General features: G+C 50.3%; 2 protein-coding genes across 16 annotated transcripts; both read right to left on the bottom strand.

The window, feature by feature from the left end:
- Positions 1–958: 958 nt before the first annotated feature.
- Positions 959–6,838, bottom strand: DDN (dendrin). Of its 4 annotated transcripts, none has more exons than XM_072798064.1 (3): positions 6,807–6,838; positions 4,889–4,960; positions 959–4,476 (listed from the first exon to the last, which is right to left on the bottom strand). In XM_072798064.1, exons 2-3 carry the CDS (start codon positions 4,933–4,935, stop codon positions 2,571–2,573), a joined length of 1,953 nt encoding a protein of 650 aa, XP_072654165.1. In that variant the 5' UTR covers positions 4,936–4,960; positions 6,807–6,838; the 3' UTR covers positions 959–2,570. The 4 variants fall into 4 exon arrangements, with proteins under 4 accessions (XP_072654165.1, XP_072654164.1, XP_072654162.1 ...); XM_072798063.1 differs by lacking the exon at positions 6,807–6,838 and adding an exon at positions 5,797–5,939; XM_072798061.1 differs by lacking the exon at positions 6,807–6,838 and adding an exon at positions 5,454–5,735.
- Positions 6,839–8,035: 1,197 nt separating this feature from the next.
- PRKAG1 (protein kinase AMP-activated non-catalytic subunit gamma 1) lies at positions 8,036–22,210 on the bottom strand. Of its 12 annotated transcripts, none has more exons than XM_072798069.1 (12): positions 22,055–22,161; positions 17,148–17,196; positions 11,097–11,206; positions 10,814–10,895; positions 10,658–10,716; positions 10,473–10,518; positions 10,312–10,366; positions 9,910–10,111; positions 9,444–9,609; positions 9,249–9,286; positions 8,877–9,023; positions 8,036–8,736 (listed from the first exon to the last, which is right to left on the bottom strand). In XM_072798069.1, exons 1-12 carry the CDS (start codon positions 22,061–22,063, stop codon positions 8,632–8,634), a joined length of 1,068 nt encoding a protein of 355 aa, XP_072654170.1. In that variant the 5' UTR covers positions 22,064–22,161; the 3' UTR covers positions 8,036–8,631. The 12 variants fall into 12 exon arrangements, with proteins under 12 accessions (XP_072654170.1, XP_072654173.1, XP_072654166.1 ...); XM_072798072.1 differs by having other exon boundaries at positions 9,910–10,036; XM_072798065.1 differs by having other exon boundaries at positions 11,097–11,249; positions 22,055–22,156.
- Positions 22,211–23,514: the final 1,304 nt, after the last annotated feature.

Below are 23,514 nucleotides of genomic sequence, written 5' to 3'. Positions count from 1 at the left end.
GATTTTATTTATTCATGAGAGACACATAGAGGCAGAGACATAGGCAGAGGGAGAAGCAGGCTCCCTGCGGGGAGCCCGATGTGGGGATCCCGCCCTGAGCCAAAGGCAGAGGCTCAACCATTGAGCCACCCGGGCATCCCTATGTGTGTGCTTTCGTTTTCACCCCACTGCAGGCAGGCCTCACTCATCTCTTTCCTGGAGCCCAGCCCGATGCCTGCTTCCTCTTCGGGGGTCAATAAATGCTCAGTAGTTAGAACGGTCACAGTTAAGACTTGCAGGCGAAAGACAGACCTCAGGGAACTTTGGTCTCCGACCTCCTCCCTCCAGCAAGAGCTAACTTGAAACCATTGGGAGTCCCCGGCAGGTTCTGGGATGGACTCTCCAGGGTAATTCTGATCAGTGCTCTCCCCTCAGGTTCAGACGTCCAAAGAGACCCCCACACACACACACACTGAACCGAGGTCACCCTGCCCCAGTGCAGGGGCCAGCCCAGCGACCTCCCAAACTGCCCTGCTCTCCTACCCGGTCCTGCCCCGCCTGGTCTCTCGGGGGCGGGGAGGGAGTGACACTGAGATACCTGAAGACCAAACTCCTAAGTGGCTTGAGATCGGGGCTGGACGCTGAGCCAGAGCTGGAGTGACTCCTAGGGATGGGGGCAGAGGCGGGGCCTGGCGACTGAGTCTGGGCGAAGCCCCCGCCGACTGGCGGCTAAATTTACCCAGGCTGACTCAGCCCTTGCCCGGAATGGGGGGTGGGGGGAGTGCGCCGGGGCAGTGGGAAGAGCCAGCGGGGGTGGGGTGGGGGGCAAAGAAGGAAGAGACCGACTGGGGGTGACAGAGTGAGCTGGGAGTTTCCATCAGAGAAGTGAGTCCCCCCCCCCAGCCCCAGCCCGGCCGGGTGGGGACAGCGGAGCCCTGGGGGGAGGGAGAGGGTCGGCGAGAGGAAAAAGATGCCAGGGTTGGACAAAGGGAAGCTTAGATTTATTGAGCGCCTACTGTGTGCCAGGCACTGTACAAGGCGCTTTACATACATTATCGCATAAAATCCTCACAACAACCCTGCGAGGTAGGTGTTTATAAACCCCCATTTGACAGATGAGGAAACTGAGGCTCAGGGAGGTGAAGTGATTTGGCCAAATTCACATGGCTAGTAAATAGAGACAGAACTGTCCAAGATCCGGAGAGAAAGAGAGACTCCAGCGTCCGGGTCCCAAGCCGGGTGGCGTGGGTGAGTACGAAGAGGGGCTCCGCGCGCTGCAGAGGTCCAGGAGGCCAGAGGCCTGCCCCCGACCTCGCACGGCAGTAGGTGGCAAGGCGGGGGACCCGCGCGCAGTAACTGGGTATCTGGTTAACTAGCGGTGCCCGGGTAGGGGGGGGACTCGGGAAGGAGCTACCGGGGAAATCCGCGACCTGCGCGCGCCCCGTAGTGGCTACAGCGAGTATCACATCCCACCCCTACAGGCTTTGGGGGCCCAATCTCCGCCTTCCTTCCCTGGCCAAGGTTTCTGGAAGAGGCAGAGATGCAAGAAATTCTCGGGGTTCTTTCAGATGAGTGATACCACCGGGGTGAGAAATCGTGGTACGATTCAGAGGATCACTAAGGAACACTGGGGAGGAGGGAAAGGAGGAAGGCCATGGAGGTCCCAAGCTGATTCACTGGCTGCCTTCCCTCCCCAGCTTGGACCACCACAGGCCAGGGACAGTGACAAGGCCACCATCCTTCTCTGCCTCGAGGAGCCCTCACCTAAACCTAAAGAGATTGGGATAGAAGCCCTTACCCAGTTGCTCAGATCTTCTGCAAACCCTGGACAGTCTCTTGAATACTGAGAATGAGTGCAGGTGACAGTGAAGCCATCTGAGGGACCCTCAGAGTCTGTTCACTTATTCCTAATTTTCTTTCTTGGCCTGTGGAGGAGAGGGTGAGATGAGAGCCTCCGCCAAGGATCTAAAACATCAGGGATGAACTTAACCCTCCCTACATACTAGGAGGCCTGGAGGAGGGAAGTGACTTGCCTAAGGTCACCCAGCAAGTCAGGGTCAGCATTGGGATCGGAACCCAAGACTTGTAACACCAAAGTGAGCCCTCTTCCTGTTTTGCTGGTTGCCTCTGGATCCCTTCCTCTTCTGCCAAGAAGAGGCCTCTATGTCACCTGGTCACCTGAGTCAGAAGCCTGTCTCCCTCCAGCCCCAAGACCCTGCCCTAAAGTTGCCCTATGACTACACCATCACGGCCCTCCTGCCTCAACCCGGCGAGGCCACTCTGCTCCGCTCCACGCCTAGTGCACCGGCCTCTGCTGAAGACCTTACCCCAGTGCCCTGAATGGACAGGCATTATTAAAGTCTACTGCTCATCCTCACCCTCCTGAAAAAGAAAGGAAGAAAGAAAAGAAGACACAAGAAAAGAGAAATAAATCATGGACTGGCATATGCTCCCTTTCCTTTCATTTGGGCGGCTTCTATTTCAAGAATGGGAATGACTATGGTGTAAGGATTACAAGGAAGTGAGGAAGAAAGAGGACCGGTGGCCCCAAGGATGGAAAGGTGGGGAACACAAATACAAGAAAGGGCCTGTCACTGCCGCTCCCTGTTTCCCTGTGGGACCCCCTTAGTGTCCCTCGTCCCGAAGAGGGCCTCCTCGGTTCGGCTGATGACATCTAGGATATCTCGGACACTGTCGCTCAGCTCAGCGGTCTTCCCGCCATCGCCGGGCCGGGGCGGCTCCTTTCGCCAGGAGGCGCCCGAGGCTTCTGTGTCGCTTCCATCGGAGGAGCCGCTCTGGACGCTGAGCTCCGCAGCTTCGTCCGAGTCCGAGTCCGGGGCGGTGTGGCGGCGGATGCGGGACACGGCTTCCCGCAGGGCCCCCGCGTACGGCCCCGGGGTCCGCGCCCAGCCCCGGCCCGCGCGCCGGGGGGCCGCCGCCACTCCCTCCGGGCCCTCGGCGGGGGCCGCGCCTCCCGAAGCCGCCGGGCCCAGGGCCGAGCGCTCCGGGCTACCGGGCTGCGCGGGGGCGTCCCGGAGGTTTACTTCGCCCACCGGGAGCCCCAAGATGCGGGAGGCGCGCTCCTCCAAGGAGGAGTCCGCCGGCTTCCCGCCCTCGGCTTCGAACCCGCGCCCCCCACCGAGCTGGTGTGACGGGCGACTGCTCGGGAGCAGTTTTTGGCAAGGCGAGGGCAGGGCCGCGGCTCCCTCGCCCTCCTCCTGGCTGGGCCCCGGAGGACTGGGGGCATCCCCCGCGGCGCGCGGCACCCCGGCGGGCAAGAGCTGTACGTGCTGGGTTCGAGGGGTCGGAACATACTGCGACCGGATCACCACGCACGTGGCGTCAATGACAAAGACGCCTTCTCCGCGCGCAGGGCCGCGGGCGCTGCGGGGCAGGGTGTGGGCGCGGCGGGTCCCCTTCCCACCCTCTGAGGGTCCTGCCCCCGCTCTGAGACCCGGGGATTCGCTCCAGCCCGTGCCTCCTGGAGCCCAGGGTCTGGGGAGGGTCTGGCTCTGTCGGGGCGGCTGCCTTTTACGGGAGGGAACCCAGCATTTGGGGAGCCAGCTCTGTTCCCTGTTTTCTTTCCCTTCCTCGGAGCCCTTGAGCCGGGGCCTGGCCCTGGGGGCGGGCCGCGGGGGGCTGCGCGCGGCGGGGGCCGACCCCGCGGGAGCCGTCTGGGCGCTCGGGCTCCCGGCAGCTCTGGCTTGGGGACGGCCGTCGCTCCCAGCACTCAGGCCAGCGGCCGCCGGCCCCAGGCTTCTCTCGGCGGCGCCCTTGCCGGCCTCCGGCCTCGGCGCGGCCGTTCCACAGCCCGGGGATCCCCCCAGGAGACCCCGCCCCTGCCGGAGCCCCCAAGCCCCGAGGACGTCCCGGTAGATCCGAGGGTCCAGCCTCTTCTTGGCGCACCCTCCCTCTGTCCTGGCCGGAGTCGGAGCAGAGGCGGCGGGGGCCGGCGCCTGGGGGGGCTCGGGGCCTCGCTTGGACCCCAAGGTCCTGTGGGGGCCTTCGTAAGAAGGTGGAGCCACGTAGGGTGGCGGGCGGTCCCAGCGTCGTCGCAGGGCTGTCCCGGCTGCGCCTCTCAGCAGCAGGTGAGCCTCGTAGCTGGGGGGCCCTGGCCGCCTACCTCCCCAGGGCCCCGCCCACGCCGCCCCTGGGTCGCTCTGCGGCTGCGCGGATGGACGGGGCGGTCGCCCCGCCGGCCCCAGGCGCTCGGGTCGAGAAGGAGCTGGGGGCCCTACTGGCTGGGCCACCCGAGGGCCGCTCCGAGGTTCCGGGCGGGGCCGACCGGGGGGGCTCCTTCGGGCCCCACCAGCCTTGCGCCTTTTTCGCTCGGTCTCCTTGGCCTCCCGCTCCTGCGACGCTGCTTTCCTTTTCTCTTGCTCCCGGGCTCGGGCCTCGGCCGGGGGCCCCGCCCGCCAGTTGGTCGCCTCCTGCAGCACCCTGGAGGCCCAGGGACGGCGGGGCGGCGGCTCAGGGGATCCCGGGCGCGGCCCACACCTGGGACAATGAGCAGGAACCCAGGTGAGCAGTTTGTGGGGGAAGGGAGCCGAGGTCCGGGGAGCTGGGAGCACTGGAGGCCATTTGGGGCAGCCATGTGGAGGGGTGTGTGTGAGTGTGTGCGTGTGTGCACGTGCGTATATGTTAGGGCTGAAGTCGAAGCCGGACTCCGCGCCATCTCTCCATGCACACTTTAACAGCGTCTGCCCCATCTCACCTCCTGCCCTTTCTCACACCCACTCCTGCCCCCCCAAACAATGCGGGGAAGAGTCAGGCCCCAGCCCTCGGGATGGGGTAGGGGGAGGCGTGGGAAAGAGAACGGGGTCCAGCAGCACTGGCTGGTGCCTGCGGGGAGGTCCGGACCCCACTCCCCGCCCCACCACTCTCTTCCCGTCACCCCTCCTTCACTCACGTGCGGCTCTGGGGCCCGCGGGCCCAGTGGCTGGCTTGGAAGTCCATGGGCTGTCGAGGAGGGGCGCGGCGACTATAATGACAGGAAATAGTCTTCACTTCGATCACCAGCAGCTTGGATTTCTGCACCCAGAGGCAGCTGCCAGACTCCTCATCCTGGGGCTCCCGGGGGCTGTCGGGCCCCTCGGAGAATAGCTGGCCATCCAGCATCCTGCCCCACCCCACCCCGGCCCCCCACCCTCCCACCCGCCCCGAGAGCCCCCTCCCAGCCCGAGGAGCCGGCGCCCACTGCAGAGCGACGGGCCCAGAGACTGGGGACTATATATACCCCGGCACACGTGTGTGCCTGTCTGTGTGTGTGTGCGCGCGCATGTGACACGGTGCGGCGCGGACGGCACCGCGCTGCTACCTCCCCCATGTGCACGGCCGCCCCCTGGGGCCCGGGATTGGGCGCCCCTTCCCACCGCTCATGGCCCCCAAGCCTGTTGGGACCTGCGCCAGTGGGCAGGGGACCTCTTATTCTTGCCAAGCTGACGGTGCCCTTCCCCCACCCCCGTTGCTCCAACCTTCCTGCCGTTTTAACCCTTAGCTCTTCTGCTGGTCGGGGTGCCCCACCACCAGGGTTCTGCCACCGACTTCCTGCCTCGGACTTCAGTTTCCCCGACAGGGAGGTGAGGGGAATGGAACTCAAGGTCTCTGCCTGCCACTCTCTGCTGGTTTCCATGGGGTTGGGGTGCAGGGGGTCTATTTTTAGCGGCAGTGGCTGTTCGGGTGCAGAGAGATGAGTAACCAGCTTCCATGCGGTGGAGGGAGGAGGCGGTGGCTTTCACACAGCTTTTATGTGGCTCTGGGGGAGAGCTGCCTCCCCCAAGCTCAGAAAGGGTGACCCCCACACCCTTAACTCCTTACCCTCTCAGTGTTGCAGCCCAGCGCTGCTGGTCGGACACAGGAGTCTGTCTTGGCCATCCAAACTGTCCCACGTTCCTATGCTAGCTGTTTGTCCTTGGGCACCCATGGAGCCCTCTCCTCGCAGCAGGCTCTCTCCCGCAATCCAAAAGCCAGGATTTGGGGGTCATACTGTTCTGTGCCCACACAGCTCTGCTCAGCCTTATGGAGGACAGACTAAGGTACTTATGCATTTGCACCCTTTCAGAAGGGATGGAGGAGGAATGGTGTGTTCCCTTGGCAAAACCAGTCCCCTAGCAACTGAAATGCTAAAAGTGGCCCCGATTTCCCAGTGTGGAGCTCCCCATCACCACCACTACAACAATGCCTAGCTCACTTAGCCCCCCCAACCTGAAGTGGTGCTCAAGATGCTCACCTTTTACGCTCATTCTGTCCCAGGGGCAGGGGGTGTTGCTTACATCCACGTGATCCCTCCCCCCCAAGCCTATACCAGGTGTCCCCTGATTCACCATGGTAATGTTAGTGGCAGCACAGCCCACGCCAACCCTTCCATGCAGAGACTTAGCAACCATGCCTGGCAACCATGGCAGCAGCTCCAGTGGAGGGGAGGGGTGCAGAGAGGTGGGAGAAGAGTGTGTATGGCAATGGTTCCTGAAGAAAAGGGATAATTTGCCTCTTCTGAGAGGAATAGGTAAGAATAGGCTATGAGGCTCCTTAATTTTGTTCCTTGTCTTTCCTTCTGCTCCATTCTCAGATTCTGAGACTGACTGATTAGGTTTTAGGGGAGAATGGGAGAGGCAAAAGATCATGCAGCCCTTTGGGTACAGGCCCTTCCTTTTAAGAAGGTGGGGCCAGAAGGGTTGTTGTTAGTAAGAGACTGACTTAATGAGAACCAGAGCAACCAAACCCAGGCCCCCTGCTCCCTAATATGGACCTTTAGAGATTTAGAGATAACCCAAACAGCCCCTACTCCATCCATTTGATAACCCCCCTCCCCCGCTTTACACACCTACCAGCTGCACTCTGGTGGCTCTTTGCTTGAAGGTGCTTCCTTCTACCCAGGTCCCACCAGAGTCCTAGGGCTTTTTAAAGCCCTTGCCTCCTCCCTAGACAAATTCTCTATGATGGAATGTGACATAAGGAGACATCTGTCCTTTCCACCATGCATTCACCCCCACACACATAAACATACCCTAATTCTATTAACTTGGAAGCCTCCCTCCCCCAAGTCTGAGAACGTGCTGTGAGCTGTGGAGAGGTGAATGCAGAAGCAAGGGCTTTCTCCAAAGCCAGGATGGCAGCCCTGACAGCTGCCTTGAAATGTTTCTCCATGCGCCATGAGGAAGCCTACTTTGGAGGAACCGGTATGGTAGGGCAGGGTTCACCAGAGTTCTTGGTATAGTGTGGGGAGGGGCAAGGAGGTACTCTGACGTTGCTTCTGGTCTTGGACAGGAAATGATATTAAACCTGCAAGTCAGTGGTGAAATGGTACCCAAAATTTGGCTCAGGCCCGACAGTCTAGCGGTCCTTATGGTGTTTGGTGTTGACCTGTTTTGGCTTATTTGGTTTCAGCACAGGTAGAGTCTGTTTCCTCAGCCCCCAGCTCATTCTCACCTTGGAAGAATGGTGAGCCATTTTGTAGGTTCAAAGACAGTGCCGGCTCAGCAAAATTCAGAGTCAAACCTTCCCTGATGAAGAAAAGCTGATGGCCGTAGCATGTCTCTCTGCCTAAAGGAGACCCTCAGTCTCTCTATTCTCTGGAGACCTAATGCTGTTAGGAGATTCTCCTGGGGTCCCAGCTACGGTTCAGGCAGAGGGGAAAGTGAGTAATAAAGAGAACAGCAGGGAACAGGGTAGGAAACAGTCATGAATGGAGAAATGGAAAGGCAGTAAGTCTAGTGTTAGTGGTAAAGAGCAGGAGTCTGGGGCCAGACTCTGGGCACAAATCCTAGCTCTACATTTTACTAGCTGTGTGATGTTGGGCTGGTTACTTAGCCTCTCTGTCCCTTAGTTTTGTTTTGTTTTTTAATCTGTAAAACTGGAATCATATCTACTATGGTTCTGAGAACTAATTAATATGCATAAAGCACCGGGAATGGTGCCTGACACAGTTTTACATATATGTGTGGGTAAATGTATGTGCCACTATTCCTGTTGTTGTTAGTAGTGAGTTGAAGAAGCCATAGGAAGTAGGACGGTTGGAGCAATAGTGTCTGTCAACTACAAGAATCAAACACTGCAATACCATGAAGAGGTTCCTGTCATTTTAATTAGGTTTGCCATGAAAAGCAATAACCTCAGCTAATCACTCTGCCCTCCTCCTCCACCTAACCCCCATCTGCCTTCATATGCACACAGCACAAGAATCCAAAGGCCCTCCTCCCCACAATCCTCCCCACTCCCATTATGGGAAGAAATGTCACTAAATGGACTCAGCCTCCTCCGTACAGCATGAAACAGGATGAATAAAAATATCTTTAGGAAGAGTTTTGTTGTGCTGTTATCTTAGGGTGGAGTCAGGGGCAGAGATAGAGGCAAAGGCTGGGTGAGGTCTGGGGATCTCTTAGAGATCAGAATTTGCCTGAGGGGCACACGGCCCATCATTCACCCAGAAAGGGGGCTACGTCTAAGACGGCAGAGGCTAGGCTGGGCTAGGCTGTATGTGTGAGGATAAGGACTGCTAAAAATCCATTCTCCTTCCTCCCCCCACACCCTCCCCAGCTCCCAAGTGGGGAACAGAGTCACAATTTTCTCAAGGGTTCATCTGTGATTCCTAGAACTTTGGTCAGGCAATGAGTGGGGGCATATCCCCTTGTGCTGCCTGACCCCTTCCCCAGCTCAGAGCTTCTCTCCTCCTGTGAGCACCAGGGCCTGCAGGATGTCAGACAGTGATACAATCCCCTTGACCACATCATTCTCATCTACCACTACAAGTCGGTGAACCTGTGTGGAGCAACAAGGGAGAAAAGGGATGTTTAGTGACGCCCTCAGTTAGGAGGAGTCCTTCAACCCCCACCCTCCGTGCCAAATCCCACACTCAAAGCTGCTCTCCCTAGCTCCTTCTGGGTCACTGGCCTCCCTACCTCTGCTTCCACCAGCCTGTTGATGATGGTCTCCAGAGTCTCATGCAGGTAGCACTTAAGGACACCCTCAAAGTAATGTGATCTATGTTGCAGGGCTTTGGTCACAGACACATCTAGGTTGTTGTAGGTCTTTTCTGCTGCCAGATTCTGGGGAGAGAGAGGAAGGTGCTTGCAGGGAAGCAAAGGAGCCAGCCCCCAAACCCTGAGCCCACCCAGTTGCACCAGAGGGATTTAGGGCAGTTGTTAGCCATGCCCACAAGCCACACCCAACTCGTTCAATTCCTTTTCCAATTAGAAGAGACTCTCTTCTCCCTCTCCACATTCAACAGCCCGCCCCTTTCCCTCCCTCCCAGGCCCTCCGCAATCACTCACGATAACATCAAACTTGGAGTAGATGTCCACCACGCGCCCTAGGGGGGCAGAGGCAGCTCAGCAAGGAGGGTCTGGCATCAGAGGCTCCCTTTGCCTGTAGCATCGCCCTCCAGGCTGAGCTGAGGGACAGCAGATTTTCCCAGAACCACCCTGGCTTCCCTGGAGCCCTCCCTCTCTTTCTGTGCAATCTCTCACCTTTCTCGTCTACTACTGGTAGTGCTGAGACTCGGTGTTGTACAAAGATGCCCAGAGCCACGTAGACAGGAGTGGTGGTACGGACCATAGCAATGTTGGCATAGGTGCCAATCTGTAATTCTTCCAGAGACTTAGACATGAACTCTGGCTTGGGGAACTCAGTGATCTGAGGAGAGAACCATCAGCTTGATCTTCAATACCCCCCGCATCATCCTTGGACACCCCTCCAACCCAGTATATAAGAAGTAAAAACTGCGGCGCCTGGGTGGCTCAGCCAGTTGCATCCAACTCTTGATTTCAGCCCAGGTCATGAGATTGAGCCCTGCATCAGGCTCTGCGCTGGGTGTGGAGCATGCTTAAGATTTTCTCTCTCCCTTTCATCTGCCCCTCATACCCCTGCTCTCTGTTTCTCTTAAAAAAAAAAAAAAAAAGAAGTAGTAGTAAAAACCAGGCTGAGGACACTTACAAACAATTTGAGGAACTTGAGGATGCGCTTGTGGGTGAGGATGTACAAGGTGTTGCCCGATTCTGGGTCAATAACTGGCAGCCTGTGGATCTTGTTTCGAATTAATGAAGAGACAGCATCAAACAAGCTGTGGGAAGGTGGGGATAATGATAAGTCCCACAGTGCTGAGCCTGAGCTGGCTAAAGAGCTTCTTGGAATGTATCTATAAGTAGGGAAAACTGGTGGTTGGGAGAAGGGAGCAGTGTTCAAACCACACCTACAGAGTGTGTCAGAGTGCGCGTGTGTGTGTTTGGAAGGAGAGCCTTGTCTCTCTTCTGCCCCTGGATCTCTGGGTATTTGGACTTTAGCTGTGCTGGTGCCAAGGCTCTCCCCCTTCTGGATGAACGGGCAGCTGGAACTCACCTGGCATTAGGAGAAATGCAGACAAGTGGTTTGAAGGAGTCTTGTAGGTACACCTCTGAAGGGAAAAGGGAGGTTCACAAAATACCGCTATGGAAAACCATTTCCTAGGAAACTCTCCGTTTCTTTTTCCTTTTACGACCCGCTCCCCATTGTCTACATACCTCTCCAAGTTTCTATTTTGTGTTCTTCCAGCTCATAGATCTGTACCTGGAAGCAGAAGCACAGAACTTGAGCCTTCATCTCTCTGCTTCATTAACCCCTCACAGTCTGCTTAGAAGAAAGGAACTAAGAATGAGGGACTTTGGATGGGCAAAGTAGTTTTGGTCGTTGGGCTACGGTGTCTTACCAAGGCTGATTTATAATAACGATGCAGGATATTGATGAAATCGGTGATGGTCAGCATGCCTAGAAGCCAAGACAAGATCCCTCAGCACTGCTCAAAGCTTCTCTCCCTGCCCACACGTGATGCCAGTAATACTGTGTTCCAGAAACTTTTGCCTACCCACAAAACTTTGCTTCTTACTATCCCACAAAGGGGCAGCTCGTACACCATTAGTCACCAAAGCAAAGAACGCTTTCTTCACCTGTAGCCAAAAGAGTAATCATCACAAAGGAAAATTCACAGGGTGCAAGACTTTAAAAGAAGAGGGGCTGGGTATGTTGGGGAAAACATGAGACTATACCCATATGAGGACAATGATATTACCCTTGGGATGAGATAGGATGAGAGTTTTTGAACCAGAGGCTCCTAGGAAGGGGGGATGGGAGAAGAGGATTTCACCCACCTGCAGGGAAGTATCAAATACAACCAATTTGGAGCTTGTGGGAATCAGGTCATAGCAGCGATGAGACTTCATGAAGGAAGTATACACACTATTGTTGGATTCTGGGGTCTCTGCACAGGGTGGGATAGTTAGAAGCTTCCTTCCATGCAACGACTCACAATCAAAAGAGGCAGAAAATAAAAGTGTAGTTGTTCAAATATTTAGAACCTGATTTTTTGTAAGGCCCCTTTTCTGATTTGTTCCTATTATTCCCAGAAAATCCAGATAAGCCCCTCAGAAACTATTTCATCCAACCTCCATATCCAGATAGGACTCTATCTACTGGCTCCTTTAGGCAAAAGATAGCTACTAAAAGAGAAAAACCTATTAATATCTTTCATTATCCTGTTCTAATCTAAAAGTTTTTTCTCATCTTTAACTCAAATTTCCTTTTCATAGATTTAAGCACATTTTCACTTGTTCTCTTTTCTCAATTAAGATAATTAAGCTTCTTAAAATTCAAGTAAGCTTCTTAAAGCTCTTCTAAGATCTGCAGATGAAAAAGTCATGGTCCAAAATGGGCCATTTCAGATCACCACTCAGTTGGAGCCCAGTGCTCAATTAACCTGGCCCTAACACCCTGAGAATCCATCTTGGGATGACCCTCTGAATCAGAAATCATCCCACCTACTCTAGACAAATGGAAGAACCTGGCTGTGTTTACCTTTCTATCCTCTGATTTTAATTGCTTGCTCTAATTTGGAGAAGCAACCAACCCAGAAAATAATAACCTGAATGTGCTATATACTATGCTATGTGGACTTTAAAAATATCACATCATTTAATTTAATCCTTACAACAAATCTTTAAAGCAAATATTGTCCTCATTTTTCAGATGAGAAAACAGGAAGTAGATAAATAAACTGCTCAAGGTCACACCATTAGTAAGTGACAAGAAAGACTTAAACACAGACCTGCTTCCAAAGTTCATGATCTTAAATTCTATGCCAGTTGTTTTTAATTTTTAATTTTTTGCCAGTTATACAGGTATATAATTTAAAAAGTCAAGCAGAAAAAAAATTTTTTTAATTAAAAAATAAAAGTCAACCAGTTCTACAAATTTTGATAAGAAAAACTGCAGTCCCTGGTACCTATTGTACTAACCCTCCCCTGAGATGGGACCTCTGATTATTATTCCCTGGAGTTAATAACTGTCTTTTTTGTTTTTATAACTAATTCAATCCCAAACTCTTCACCAGTTATTTAAATCTCCTTTCTAGAAATTCAGAAGCACTTAGATAGTCTATCAATTTAAACCATCCAAAGAAGTCTTTTGGGAGTCTTCTGACCTGCTCAAATGTAGGCTGGTTTGTTGGTGTGCACAGCTGTCCTCCTGAGATCTTCCTTCTTCACCCTCCGGAGGTCCCTTTGATGTCTCTCTTGTATTGTCACTCCTACTCCTGTTTCCTGTACTCTTTTCTTTTTTCTTTTCTTCTTTTCTCTTCTCTTCTCTTTCCCTCCCTTCCTTTCCCTTCCCTCCCTCCCTCCCTTCCTTCCTTCCTTCCTTCCTTCCTTCCTTCCTTCCTTCCTTCCTTCCTTCCTTCTCCTTCTTCTTCTGTGATTACTTCCTTGTTTTGATTGTATAGATCTTCCTGTAGCTTCTTGAGAAACGGTGGATGGGAGGTAAATTTTTTGAGACTTGCAGCTGGCAGATATCTTTATTTTACCCTCATCTTTGATGTAGAATTTGGCTGGATATAGAATTCTAGGTTTGAATTTATTTTCCTGCAGAATGTTGAGGGCACTGCCCCATCACCTCTTAGTTTCTGGTGTGTTGAGAGTCCAAGGTAATTCTGATTCTTTTTTTATTTTTTAAGATTTTATTTATTTGAGAGAGGTGGGGAGGAGAAAGAAAGAAGGCAACCACAGAGGGGGAGTAAGAGGGACAGGCAGACTCCTCCACTGAGTAGGACTCTGAGATCATGACCTGCATGGAAGGCACACGCTTATTAACCAACTGAGCCAGCCAGATGCCCCATAATTCTGATTCTTTTTATGCAACTTTTTTTTTTTTTCTCTTTGGAAACTTAGGATCTTCTCTTCATTTCCAGTGCTTTGAAATTTATGATGATTGTGCTTTGGGTTCTGCTTTCATCCACTGTGCTAAATACTCAGTAAGTCTTTTCTTCTTTCTTCTCTTTTCTTTTTTCTTTTCCTTCCTTCCTTCCTTCCTTCCTTCCTTCCTTCCTTCCTTCCTTCTTTCTTTCTTTCTTTCTTTCTTTCTTTCTTTCTTTCTTTCTTTCTTTCTTTCTTTCTTTCTATTTTTCTTTTCTTTTCTTTTCCTTTTCTTTTCTTTCTTCTTTCTTTTTTTAAGATTTTATTCATTTATTCATGAGAGACACAGAGAGAAAGGCAGGAACATAGGCAGAGGGAGTTGCAGACTTCCCTCCGGGGAGCCTGATGTGGGACTCAATCCCAGAACCTGAGGATCATGACCTGAGCCAAAGGCAGAGGTTCAACCACTAAGCCACCCAGGTGCCCCTCAATAAGTCTTTTCAATATGAAAACTAATGTCCTTTAGTTCCAGGAAATGTTTTTGAATTATTTCCTTGATCATTTCCTTCCCTCTGGTTTGTTCTTTTTCTCTTTCTGTAATTCCTATTATTTAGGTACCAGACTTCCTAGACTGACCCTTTAAGGTTGTTTTTGTTTTGTTTGGTGAGTTGTATTTGTTGTTATTATTGTTAAAATATCATATCTCTCCTAGTTATGCTTCTTTTTCTTTCTTCACTTCTTTGATTTTGTGGGTTTCTAAGAAGATTTTATTTTTTTAACAATCTCTACACTCAACATGGGGCTTAAGTCCATAACCCCTAAGATCAAGAATCACACAGTCCACCAACTGAGCCAGTCAGGCACCACCACCCCCCTTTTCTTTTTGAAGGGGCAGCAGGGCCAGAGGGAGAGGAAGAGAGAATCTTAAGTAGGCTTCATACCTAATGCAGAGCCCGGTGTGGGGCTCCATCTCATGACCTGAGATCCTGACCTGAGCTGAAATCAAGAGTTGAATGCTTAACCGACTAGGCACCCAGGCACCCTACTTATTTGATTTTTAATTCTACTTTTTCAGAGTCTTCCTCAACTTAATTTTCCAAACTTTCTACTTAGTTTAAAATTTTTGCTATGCTTTTTTAATGTCCCAGAGTTCCTCTTTGTTTTCTGAAAATTCCTTTAAAAAAACATGACATCCTGTGGGCAGCCCAGGTGGCACAGTGGTTTAGCGCCGCCTTCAGCCCAGGGCGTGATCTTGGAGACCCGGGATCGAGTCCCATGTTGGGCTCCTTGCATGGAGCCTGCTTCTCCCTCTGCCTGTCTCTCTCTCTCTCTCTCTACTCTCTGTGTCTCTCATGAATAAATAAATAAAATCTTAAAAAAAAAAATGACATCCTGTATTTGTTGCACAGTGGAAATAGGTTCTTTATCTGAGTATATATTAATGTTAATTCTTTAAAGATTTTTAAATTTTTTAAAACAGATTTTTAAAACAATATATTCATCTGAGAGACACAGAGAGAGAGAGGGCAACCACAGAGGGAGTGTAAGAGGGAGAGGCAGATTCCCCTGGAGAGCAAGGAGCCCAATGTGGGGCTCGATCCAGGGACCCAGAAATCCTGACTGGAGCCAAAGGCAGATGCTTAACTGACTGAGCCACCCAGGCACCCCTTAATGTTAATTTCTAAAGTTTTCTTCTTTATGCTTTGATTTTTCCCTTCTGTTGCTTTTTTCCCCCTCTTTGTTTCTTTTGAGAGGGAGCAATTTGGATCACTTTTTAAAATTTTATTTATTTATTTATTTTTTAAAAGATTTTATTTATTTATTCCTGAGAGAAGAGAGAGAGAGAGAGAGAGAGGCAGAGACACAGGCAGAGCGAGAAGCAGGCCCCATGCAGGGAGCCCAACGTGGGACTCGATCCGGGATCTCCAGGACCAGGCCCTGGGCGGAAGGCGGTGCTAAACCACTGAGCCACCCAGGCTGCCCTTTTTCTTTTAGAGGTTCTCTTTAGATGTCTGGTAATCCTTGGCTTAAAGGAATAGTCAAACCATATTCTAAGAGTGCAGTCTTTAAAGCTGATTGGCAGCCCAGGTTTATATGTGAGTCATGGTTACTGTGAGATGTTCAGATGGGGAACATTCAATACTTATATTTTTAGGGCTTTCCCTTCAAGGGGATTCTGGAGAGGATTATTTATTCAATTTTGTGGTTGGAGGGTGAAGTCTTTCTGTCAGCATTCTGGAAATTAGACTGGGGGAAAGGACTGGGATCTCGGCATCCAGTGTAGTTCACTTCATGCTCCCATGTTTAGTATAGTACTTCAGCCCTCAACTGAGCCTGAGCCCCTCTCCAGACCTCCAGTCTGCCAAAGTTGGGAGGGGGAGTTTCCTAGCTGCACTCAGTGGAGTAGGAGTCTCTGAATCCAACTGCTTCTTAGATCTTCAGTGCTTCTTTTGGCTTTCCTCACTGCTAGCTTGTAATTCAGTTTTCTCGGATCTACTAAGTGATTTACCACTCTTGGGTCCATTTTCCAGCTTCTAATTGCTATTGTCTGCTCTCTTATTCTCTCTATTCTGCTGGGTTTGTACCTTTTAAAAAAATTCTTTTGGTGTGTTTAGTGTTTTTTTTTTTTTTTTTTTTTTTTGTGAAGAAACAAAAGTAGATGCATATATTCAATCCATCATCTTTAACTAAAGCCCACTATTGTTTTTCAAGGGAAAGCTCTTGTGGCCTGGTGCTGCTGGCCTCTGTGGGATTCCAGTGTTCCAAGTGTCCCTGATCTGGGAACTCCCCTGCCTTGCCCAAGGTGGCTAGGCTAAGGAGTTCCCAAGAGAACATGCTGTTGGATGCCAATTTAAGACATGCAACGCTGATAGTTAAATACTATCATTTTAGGCCACAGAATTATAAACATCTTTGATTTGGCTTTCTCAGTATTTTAAAAATAATTTAAACCAGTTCCCCAGTTGTAAAAATCTGGAAATTTACGCAAAAATCCAAATTCTCAATTTCTTTCAAAATCAGATCTGACCAAACTAGGCTGGAATTTCTGAAGAGAGACAATTAACAAGACTTGGATAGTGGCTATCTCCTTTTAGATGTGATGAAATCTATAGTACTATGCAGCTTACAGCACTGCTTGGTTCATAATTAGAGTTTCTGACCCTTGCCTTGGAGCTACTACAAATGTACTCAGAAACATAAAATAGGCACTGATATCATGTGGCAGTACTCAATTATGAATATCACCCAGATAATTCAAATATGACTATATTAACTTTTTAGGATACCAACAAAGTGAAAACAGAACATTTAAAAATTGTTTTGGAGAACTCAGAGACCCTTGATAATATGTCCTAATATCTCAGCCCATATTTCAATTCTCTAAGAAAGTGTGTACTCCTAATGCCATAAATATGTCCTGAGAAGACGCAGGAGTTTTCCTGGTAAAATCCTTTAAAGGTGGTGTCTGTAAGTTCTGCTTCTTTCTAGATAGTCTAGGGTTGGACCATTCCTTTCTAACCAGTTATTTGGGCAGGTGCTACAATTGCCTTCTTCTGTGCCCTGGATTTTAGGGTTTAGTACCTCTATTTCTAGATTACTTTTAAGGGCTTTCAAGGCCTTTCTATCATTTCTTGTGTATACTCAGTGGCTTTAGTGAGCTCACTGGATGATAAAATCCTAGTGGCACTGTTTCTGGGATAATCAGAAAATACCAGGCACCTTAATACATGGTTAGCCAGCCCAGAGTTGCCTATGGAAGTTTTTCCTCAAAAATTTCCCTTAAATGGTTTGGTAACTGAATGTATTAATCACTCCCACCCTGCCCAAGACTTATTCCTGGATGATCCTGCCAAATTATTATTCCTGTTTATGGTTTGACACATTATCTGGCCCAGTTTTGAATTTTCCCAGGGGCATCCTGAGAAAAATCTGAGAGAGATTCAAAAGCATTGCTGAGGACAAGTTAGGATTGGACTATTGCTTTTAGAGCAGGTTTCCTTTCTTCAGTAAACTTACCTTGAGGATGCTCATTTTCCAGAGCTGAGGAGCTATCTGAAGAAGTGACCTGGAGAGACAAGAGGAACAAAGATTCAGCCTATCCTATGCTCCATCCATTTTAGCCTAGCATGAACAGAAGGGCTGGTGGACTAATGACTTCATTTAAAGCACCATAAGGCCCTCTTAAAATAGTATCTCATTTAATCATAAGAACCCTGAGGTAAACACTATTATTAGCCTTATTTTCACAGATTAGGAAACCGAAGTTCAAGAAATATTAAACAGCCTGCCCAAGGTCACATGGCGGGTAAGGGGTAGAACAGGAGTTTGAACACATATCTGTGTGGTTCCAAAGCCTATGTCCTTATATATTACACTGCCTAATAAAACATTAGATCTTAAAAGCTGAGACTAGAAAACCTGAGAACCCACAAGGTTCTCACAGATCTACTTTATAAAAACATGGAAGCCAGAGAGGCAATACTGTTTTCCCCCAAATACTAAACCTACTTGTCGACACTAGAATCAAAGACATACCCCTTTAAGAGAGGACCATATTAGGGGTGCCTGGGTAGCTCAGTGGGTTAACCATCCGACTCCTGATTTCAGCTCAGGTCATGATCTCAGAGTCATGAGACTGAGCCCTACATCAGGCTCTGTGTTGGGCATAGAACCTGCTTAAGATTCCCTCCCTCACCACCCCACCTTCATGCACGCACACACACTTTCTCTCTCTAAAAAAAGAGAGAAAGACAGAGACAGGACGATATCTGGGGAGGATCCCAGCAGCTGACTGTCACAGAGTTAAAGCTTGAATGACTGAGGGGTGGGTGAGGACAGTAAGTGTTTTGAAACTGGGAACCTGACTCCTCTTAGCATCCTTATAAGTCAAAGGCTCCTAGTTTTCCAAGTTTCTTTGATCATAACAGTCTGACATTTGAGTGCTCTGAATACAGAGACACTTTCAGAACTATCACTGGGCTCCCTCAAGTGGGAACACTTGGAAATTTCATTGTTATCTAGGAATCCAGGAGGGGCAATAATTTTAATCCACTGGAATCAACAGTTTTGGCCTCCTTTGTTCTGGGTAACATACCAAAACTAAGTTAAAGTCATACATCACCTACATAGCTACTATGGTGTAACATGAAGTTAAAGGCCTTGGCTTGAACCTGGTAGGATGGTGGTAAACAGGGTCAAGTTGGCAGGACAGCTCTAAATTTCCCTCCCCTAATGGGCCAGGGCGGTGGTAGGAGAGAAGGGGAATAATCTCCTTCTCTTCTCTCTGGGCTACATAAGACTATCAGCTTGGCCTGGCATTTTGGCAGAGCTATCGGAACAACAGCCTCATCACTTATAAGTGGGATAGAGAGGGCTATTCAGTGGTAAAGATACACACATGGGGATAACACAGTCTCACAAAGATCTATACAAAGACATGGAAACAGCTACTTGTGTAGCTGTTTATTTGTACCTGACATGTAATACTTACATAGAGCACTGTGCTACAGTTTTTTTTGTTCATTATCTATCCAAACAGGTTTTAAATTCCTGAAAGACTAGAACTATTTTATATTTCTTTCTATCACCCATACCTTCTAGCATAGGGTTCTGCACATAAATCTCAATTGTTTTGTTTTTATTTTTTTAAAGATTTTCTTTACTTATTCATGAGAGACAGAGAGACAGAGAGAGAGAGGGAGAGAGGGAGAGAGGCAGAGACACAGGCAGAGGGAGAACCAGGCTCCATGCAGGGAGCCCGATGTGGAACTCAATCCCAGGTCTCCAGGATCACACCCCGGGCTGAAGGCGGCACTAAACCGCTGGGCCACGGGGGCTGCCCTGTTTTGTTTTTTAACTCTCAAAATGATAATGACAACAATGAACACTCCTGTGAACAGAGAGACCTAGGTTTAAGTTACAGAGAGAAAAGTGATGTACAGCTAAAGATACAGAAACCTACACAAGAGTCAGGCACAACTGAATATGACTTTACCTTTCTGCCTATTTTTCCACACAGGAGGATAATTATGTTCACTTCTCCCTGCTTTTAATAACATAGGAAACCTGAGAAAGTACCACTGTAATGCATGAGTACAAAATATTATTATAGAGACACAGACTAGACCTGAAACATGGATTCACAGTTTCTTCTGAACTCGTGATCCATATTTTTTTAAAGATTTATTTATTTATTTGAGAGAGAGCACAAGCACACTTGGGGGAGAGGGAGAGAAAAACTCAAGCAGACTTGGCACCGAGCACAGAGTGGACGTAGGGCTCGATCTCACAACCCTGAGTTTATGACCTGAGCTGTAATCGAGTCAAGCTGGATGCTTAACTGACTGTGCCATCCAGGCGCCCACTGGTCCACATTTCTAATTGTTTGCTGGACAACCACAGATGTCACGAAGACTCTTCAGATGCTTCAATACAAAACAGCATCTGTCCTTTCATCCTATTAGTCTTACTCGGGTTCCCATCTGTTTTTTGCATTGTTCTCCTTAGAGGTGCCTCCAAGAATGAGCTATGCCAATATGTCTGCTTGGAATCGCAGGGCATGGCATAACCTAAATTTGTCTTTAACATCTGTTAACTAAGCTGATATGTTAGAAATGTCTCAAATCCATGTCTCTCCTTTCCACTTTCATAGTTTTTTTTTTTTTAAGATTTATTTATTTATTTATGAGAGAGAGAGAGAGGCGCAGAGACACAGGCAAAGGGAGAAGCAGGCTCCGTGCCGGGAGCCTGACGCCGGACTCCATCCCGGGAGTCCAGGATCGCGCTCTGGGCCAAAAGCAGGCACTAAACCGCTGAGCCACCCAGGGATCCTCCACTTTCATAGTTTTAATTTAGGCTTTGACCTGTCACTTCTACAACATTCTCTAAATTGGGTCTTCCTGCCCTAAATCTATCTCCTTTTTCATCTTTCATGTTGTCTCCAAGTTTTTAAGCATCTCAGGTTTGTAAAAGTTATCTCCAACAACTAGGAGCCCACTACTTTCTGAAGTAGTTCCACCCATTTGCAGGAGCTGTTAAGAACATTCGTAAAGCACACTCGCTGCCTGGCATATGGAGCCTCTGTGGCTCCCTTTATTACAAAACAAAGCTCAAACTTAGTGTGGTATGCAATATCTTCAACCTGACCTCAGCCTACTTTTCCAGTCTTTTCTCTCACTGCAAACAAAATCCAAAGCTCCAGCGACATCACGCCACTGGCCCACCCCCAATTAGTCTCTACACACCCCAATTTCTATGCCTGTGCTTACACTGTTCTCTCAACCTGCAATGCCCTTTCCTGGGTTCGTAACAATTTCTCCCTCCCCTATGCTTCCACAGTCCCGTGTCTGCATCTTGATGATAGCATTTATTACAGTCTACCTTCGGTAACAGCTGTCATTGCCATGCCCTCACCCCCACTCCAGACAGGCTGAGCATTTTCAAAGCAAGACTTTTCTTCTTTTTTTAAAGCAATTTCTAGGGACACCTGGGTGGCTCAGTGGTTGAGCGTCTGCCTTTGGCTCAGGGCGTGATCCCAGAGTCCTGGGGTCGAGTCCCACATCGGGCTTCCTGCATGGAGCCTGCTTCTCCCTCTGCCTGTGTCTCTGCCTCTTTCTCTCTCTGTCTCTCATGAATAAATAAAATCTTAAAAAAAAAATAAAACAATTTCTATCCCAAGAACCTAATACATAAAGCATGAGTGCTAAATGAGAGAAACCTATTTGAAAGTGTTTTGTAAACCTTACTCATACATTTTATGAGTAAGTAAAATATGAATTGATAATGTTATTTTGAATTTAACAGGATCAGACCTTTTATTTTTCACTTATCATCATTATGATTATTTTTAAGTAGGCTCTATGCCCAGTATGGGGTCAGAACTTGCGACCCTGAGATCAAGAGTCACACGCTCTACTGACTGGGCCAGCCTGGTGCCCCAGACCTTTTATTCTTGTTCAAAATTCTCTTCGTCTGTGAGAGCTGACCCCCTTGCCTGGGTGACCAGCTGCAAGTCACTTTGCCACTTCCGTCTGTTTTCTCCTTTATAAGTTGAGGGACATGACTGCTCTGCAGGCAGAGAAAGGGTGTGGTAAAGGAATTGCTACGGGCATGAGACTGGCCCAGAGAAAGAGGAGCCTGCCAGTAACATGATTAAAAACCAAGACGCGGAGGAGTCACTCTGCCGGACAGAGGATATAGGGTTCCAGGGTGCTTGCAAAGGGCTCCTGAGAGTGAGGGGGGATCCAAACATTGTAGCAGGCTACCTGCAGCATCTCTGGGAGGCTGACCGGGACGTGCCGCAATCGGTCAAGGCCTGCTGGCCAAGGAGGACTCAAGATCGCAGGGCAGGGCATAACCTAAACTTGCCCAGGACTCCGCGGCCTCTAGCGCGGAAAGAGTCCTTCCTCCGGGGAAAGCCCACTTTGCGGTCTTATTAAGGCGGGGTGACTTGGCTCGACACCTTGAAGCAGTATCGAAGTCCTCCTCCTCTCCCGCCTGCCAGCCACGGCGCTGCGGGGCTCACAGGCCACCCGGGGCCAGTGGGGTCGTGTCCGCCGGAGCCCCTCGGAAGCCCCCCGGGAAAGCCGGGTCACGACCCCGCTCTCTCTGCCAAACCTCTGAAGGCCCGCGGTGCTGAGGGGAAAGGAGGCCCGAGGCCGCCAGGCTGTGCTCGGGTTGCCATCGGAGAGGAAGGAGTCCCCGCCGGCTCGGGCCGGGGGGGCCGCGGACGCGAGGCAGGCACCGCGCGGCCCAGCCCTCGGAGATGCGCCCGGCGAAGGCGCGGAGGGGCAGCGTCACGGGATGGGACAGACGCCGGCTTCCCCTTCACTGGGCAGCAGCGCCGGCCCCCGCCCAGCCTCCAGGCCCCTAACGGGGGGTCTCGGGCTCCACAGCGCCCCCCGCCGCCCTCCCGCGCTCCTCACCGTCTCCATTTCAAGAGGCGCTGACAGGGTTCGCTCGCTTTAGGAAGCTCTCTGGGAGCCGCGCGGGAGGGGCGGGGGGTGGGGGGAGCGCAGGCCCCGCCCCGCATCCGGTACCGCGACACCACTTCCGCCTACGTCACGCACACGCCGGCCAAGGGCGGAAGGCGGGGACTTCGCTCTTCCGGCCAGGCCTGGCGTGAGTAACCGCCCTCCCCGGGTCCCCTCGGACCTTACGGATCCGCCGACGGCGAGGGTGACTGGACGGAGCCGCTTGTATTTAAAATGTTCTTTTTTTATTTGTCGTTTAAAAACAAACTTGGAAGAAGCAAAATCCAAAACTTGCCCTTTGCCTCTTGCAACATAAATTATGTACAGTTCAGAATGATCGCCGATACAAAACATGCCAAGGACAGGGCGCTGGGGGTGGAGGGAGAGAGGGCGCTTTAAAAAAGGGAATCATTTCATCCGTTGTTACGAAGGACCAACCTTGCTGTACAGGATACACACAACACAAAATAAAGTCTTCACGGGATTCACACTTGTCAGCGATTTATTTTTTAAAAAGGGGGGAGGGTCCTGGAGGTGAGGGGAGAAGACTGTAAAAGGGAAAAACTGAAAATTGAATATGTGCAAGTGTAAACCAACCCAAAATACAAACACGGGGGGAGGGGGGCGGGCGGGGAGGAGGAGGGAATTCAGATGCAATTATACAGGCGGGGTACTTTAAAAAAAAAAAAAAAAAAACCAACAACCAAAATTCCAACCTTGTAGCTTGGGTCTGAGTTAGTTTATATAAAAATTAAAAACTGTATAAGGTTTCTTCACTAAATTCTACAGGACTATCGGATACCTAGCATATGCTTACAAAGTCTGCCCCATCCCCTTTTCCCAATCCCAGGGCCCAAGCCCCAACCAGAGCCTGGCTCACAGGAGCCAATCTCCCCCTCCCTGTAGCCTAGACCTTTTGCTCCTGGAAAAGGAATATCCAATGGCTTTGGGGGCAGCAGCCCAGTCTCCCACTGTCTGATTTAATGACAGCGGTTTCTGTGGGGGTGGGGGGGTGTTATTCTCTTAAACATTTGCAGCTTGAAACAGTTGAGGAAGCAGCTTAAAAAAAAAAATCTCCCTACCCCCATCAATCCGCAACCCCCCAAATTCAAAAACAAAACAAAACAAAAAACCTAAAATCACAACAGCGACCTTGCTCCCCCTCCAGCAGGCCCGCCCATCCACCGCCACCAAGCCCACCCCTACACTCCAGACATTTGATTCTTGAAAATATTAATTACAAAATGCCCTTTGCCCACAGCCCCTAGGAGAGAACTGCATATAAGCTTCATCTTCATCCCCACGCTCCCTACTAGAGAGGGGTCTGGGGCCTCACCCACCCCCGACCTACCCCTACCCCCCCAGGAAGAGGTTCAACTGCAGCACAAGCTTGGGCAGAAAGGGGAAGGAAA

This window comes from Canis lupus, chromosome 25 (genome assembly GCF_048164855.1).
Source record: "Canis lupus baileyi chromosome 25, mCanLup2.hap1, whole genome shotgun sequence".
Classification (NCBI taxonomy): domain Eukaryota; kingdom Metazoa; phylum Chordata; class Mammalia; order Carnivora; family Canidae; genus Canis; species Canis lupus.
The sequence above is the reverse complement of the archived record's forward strand: the minus strand, read 5'-3'. Positions and strand labels throughout refer to the sequence as shown.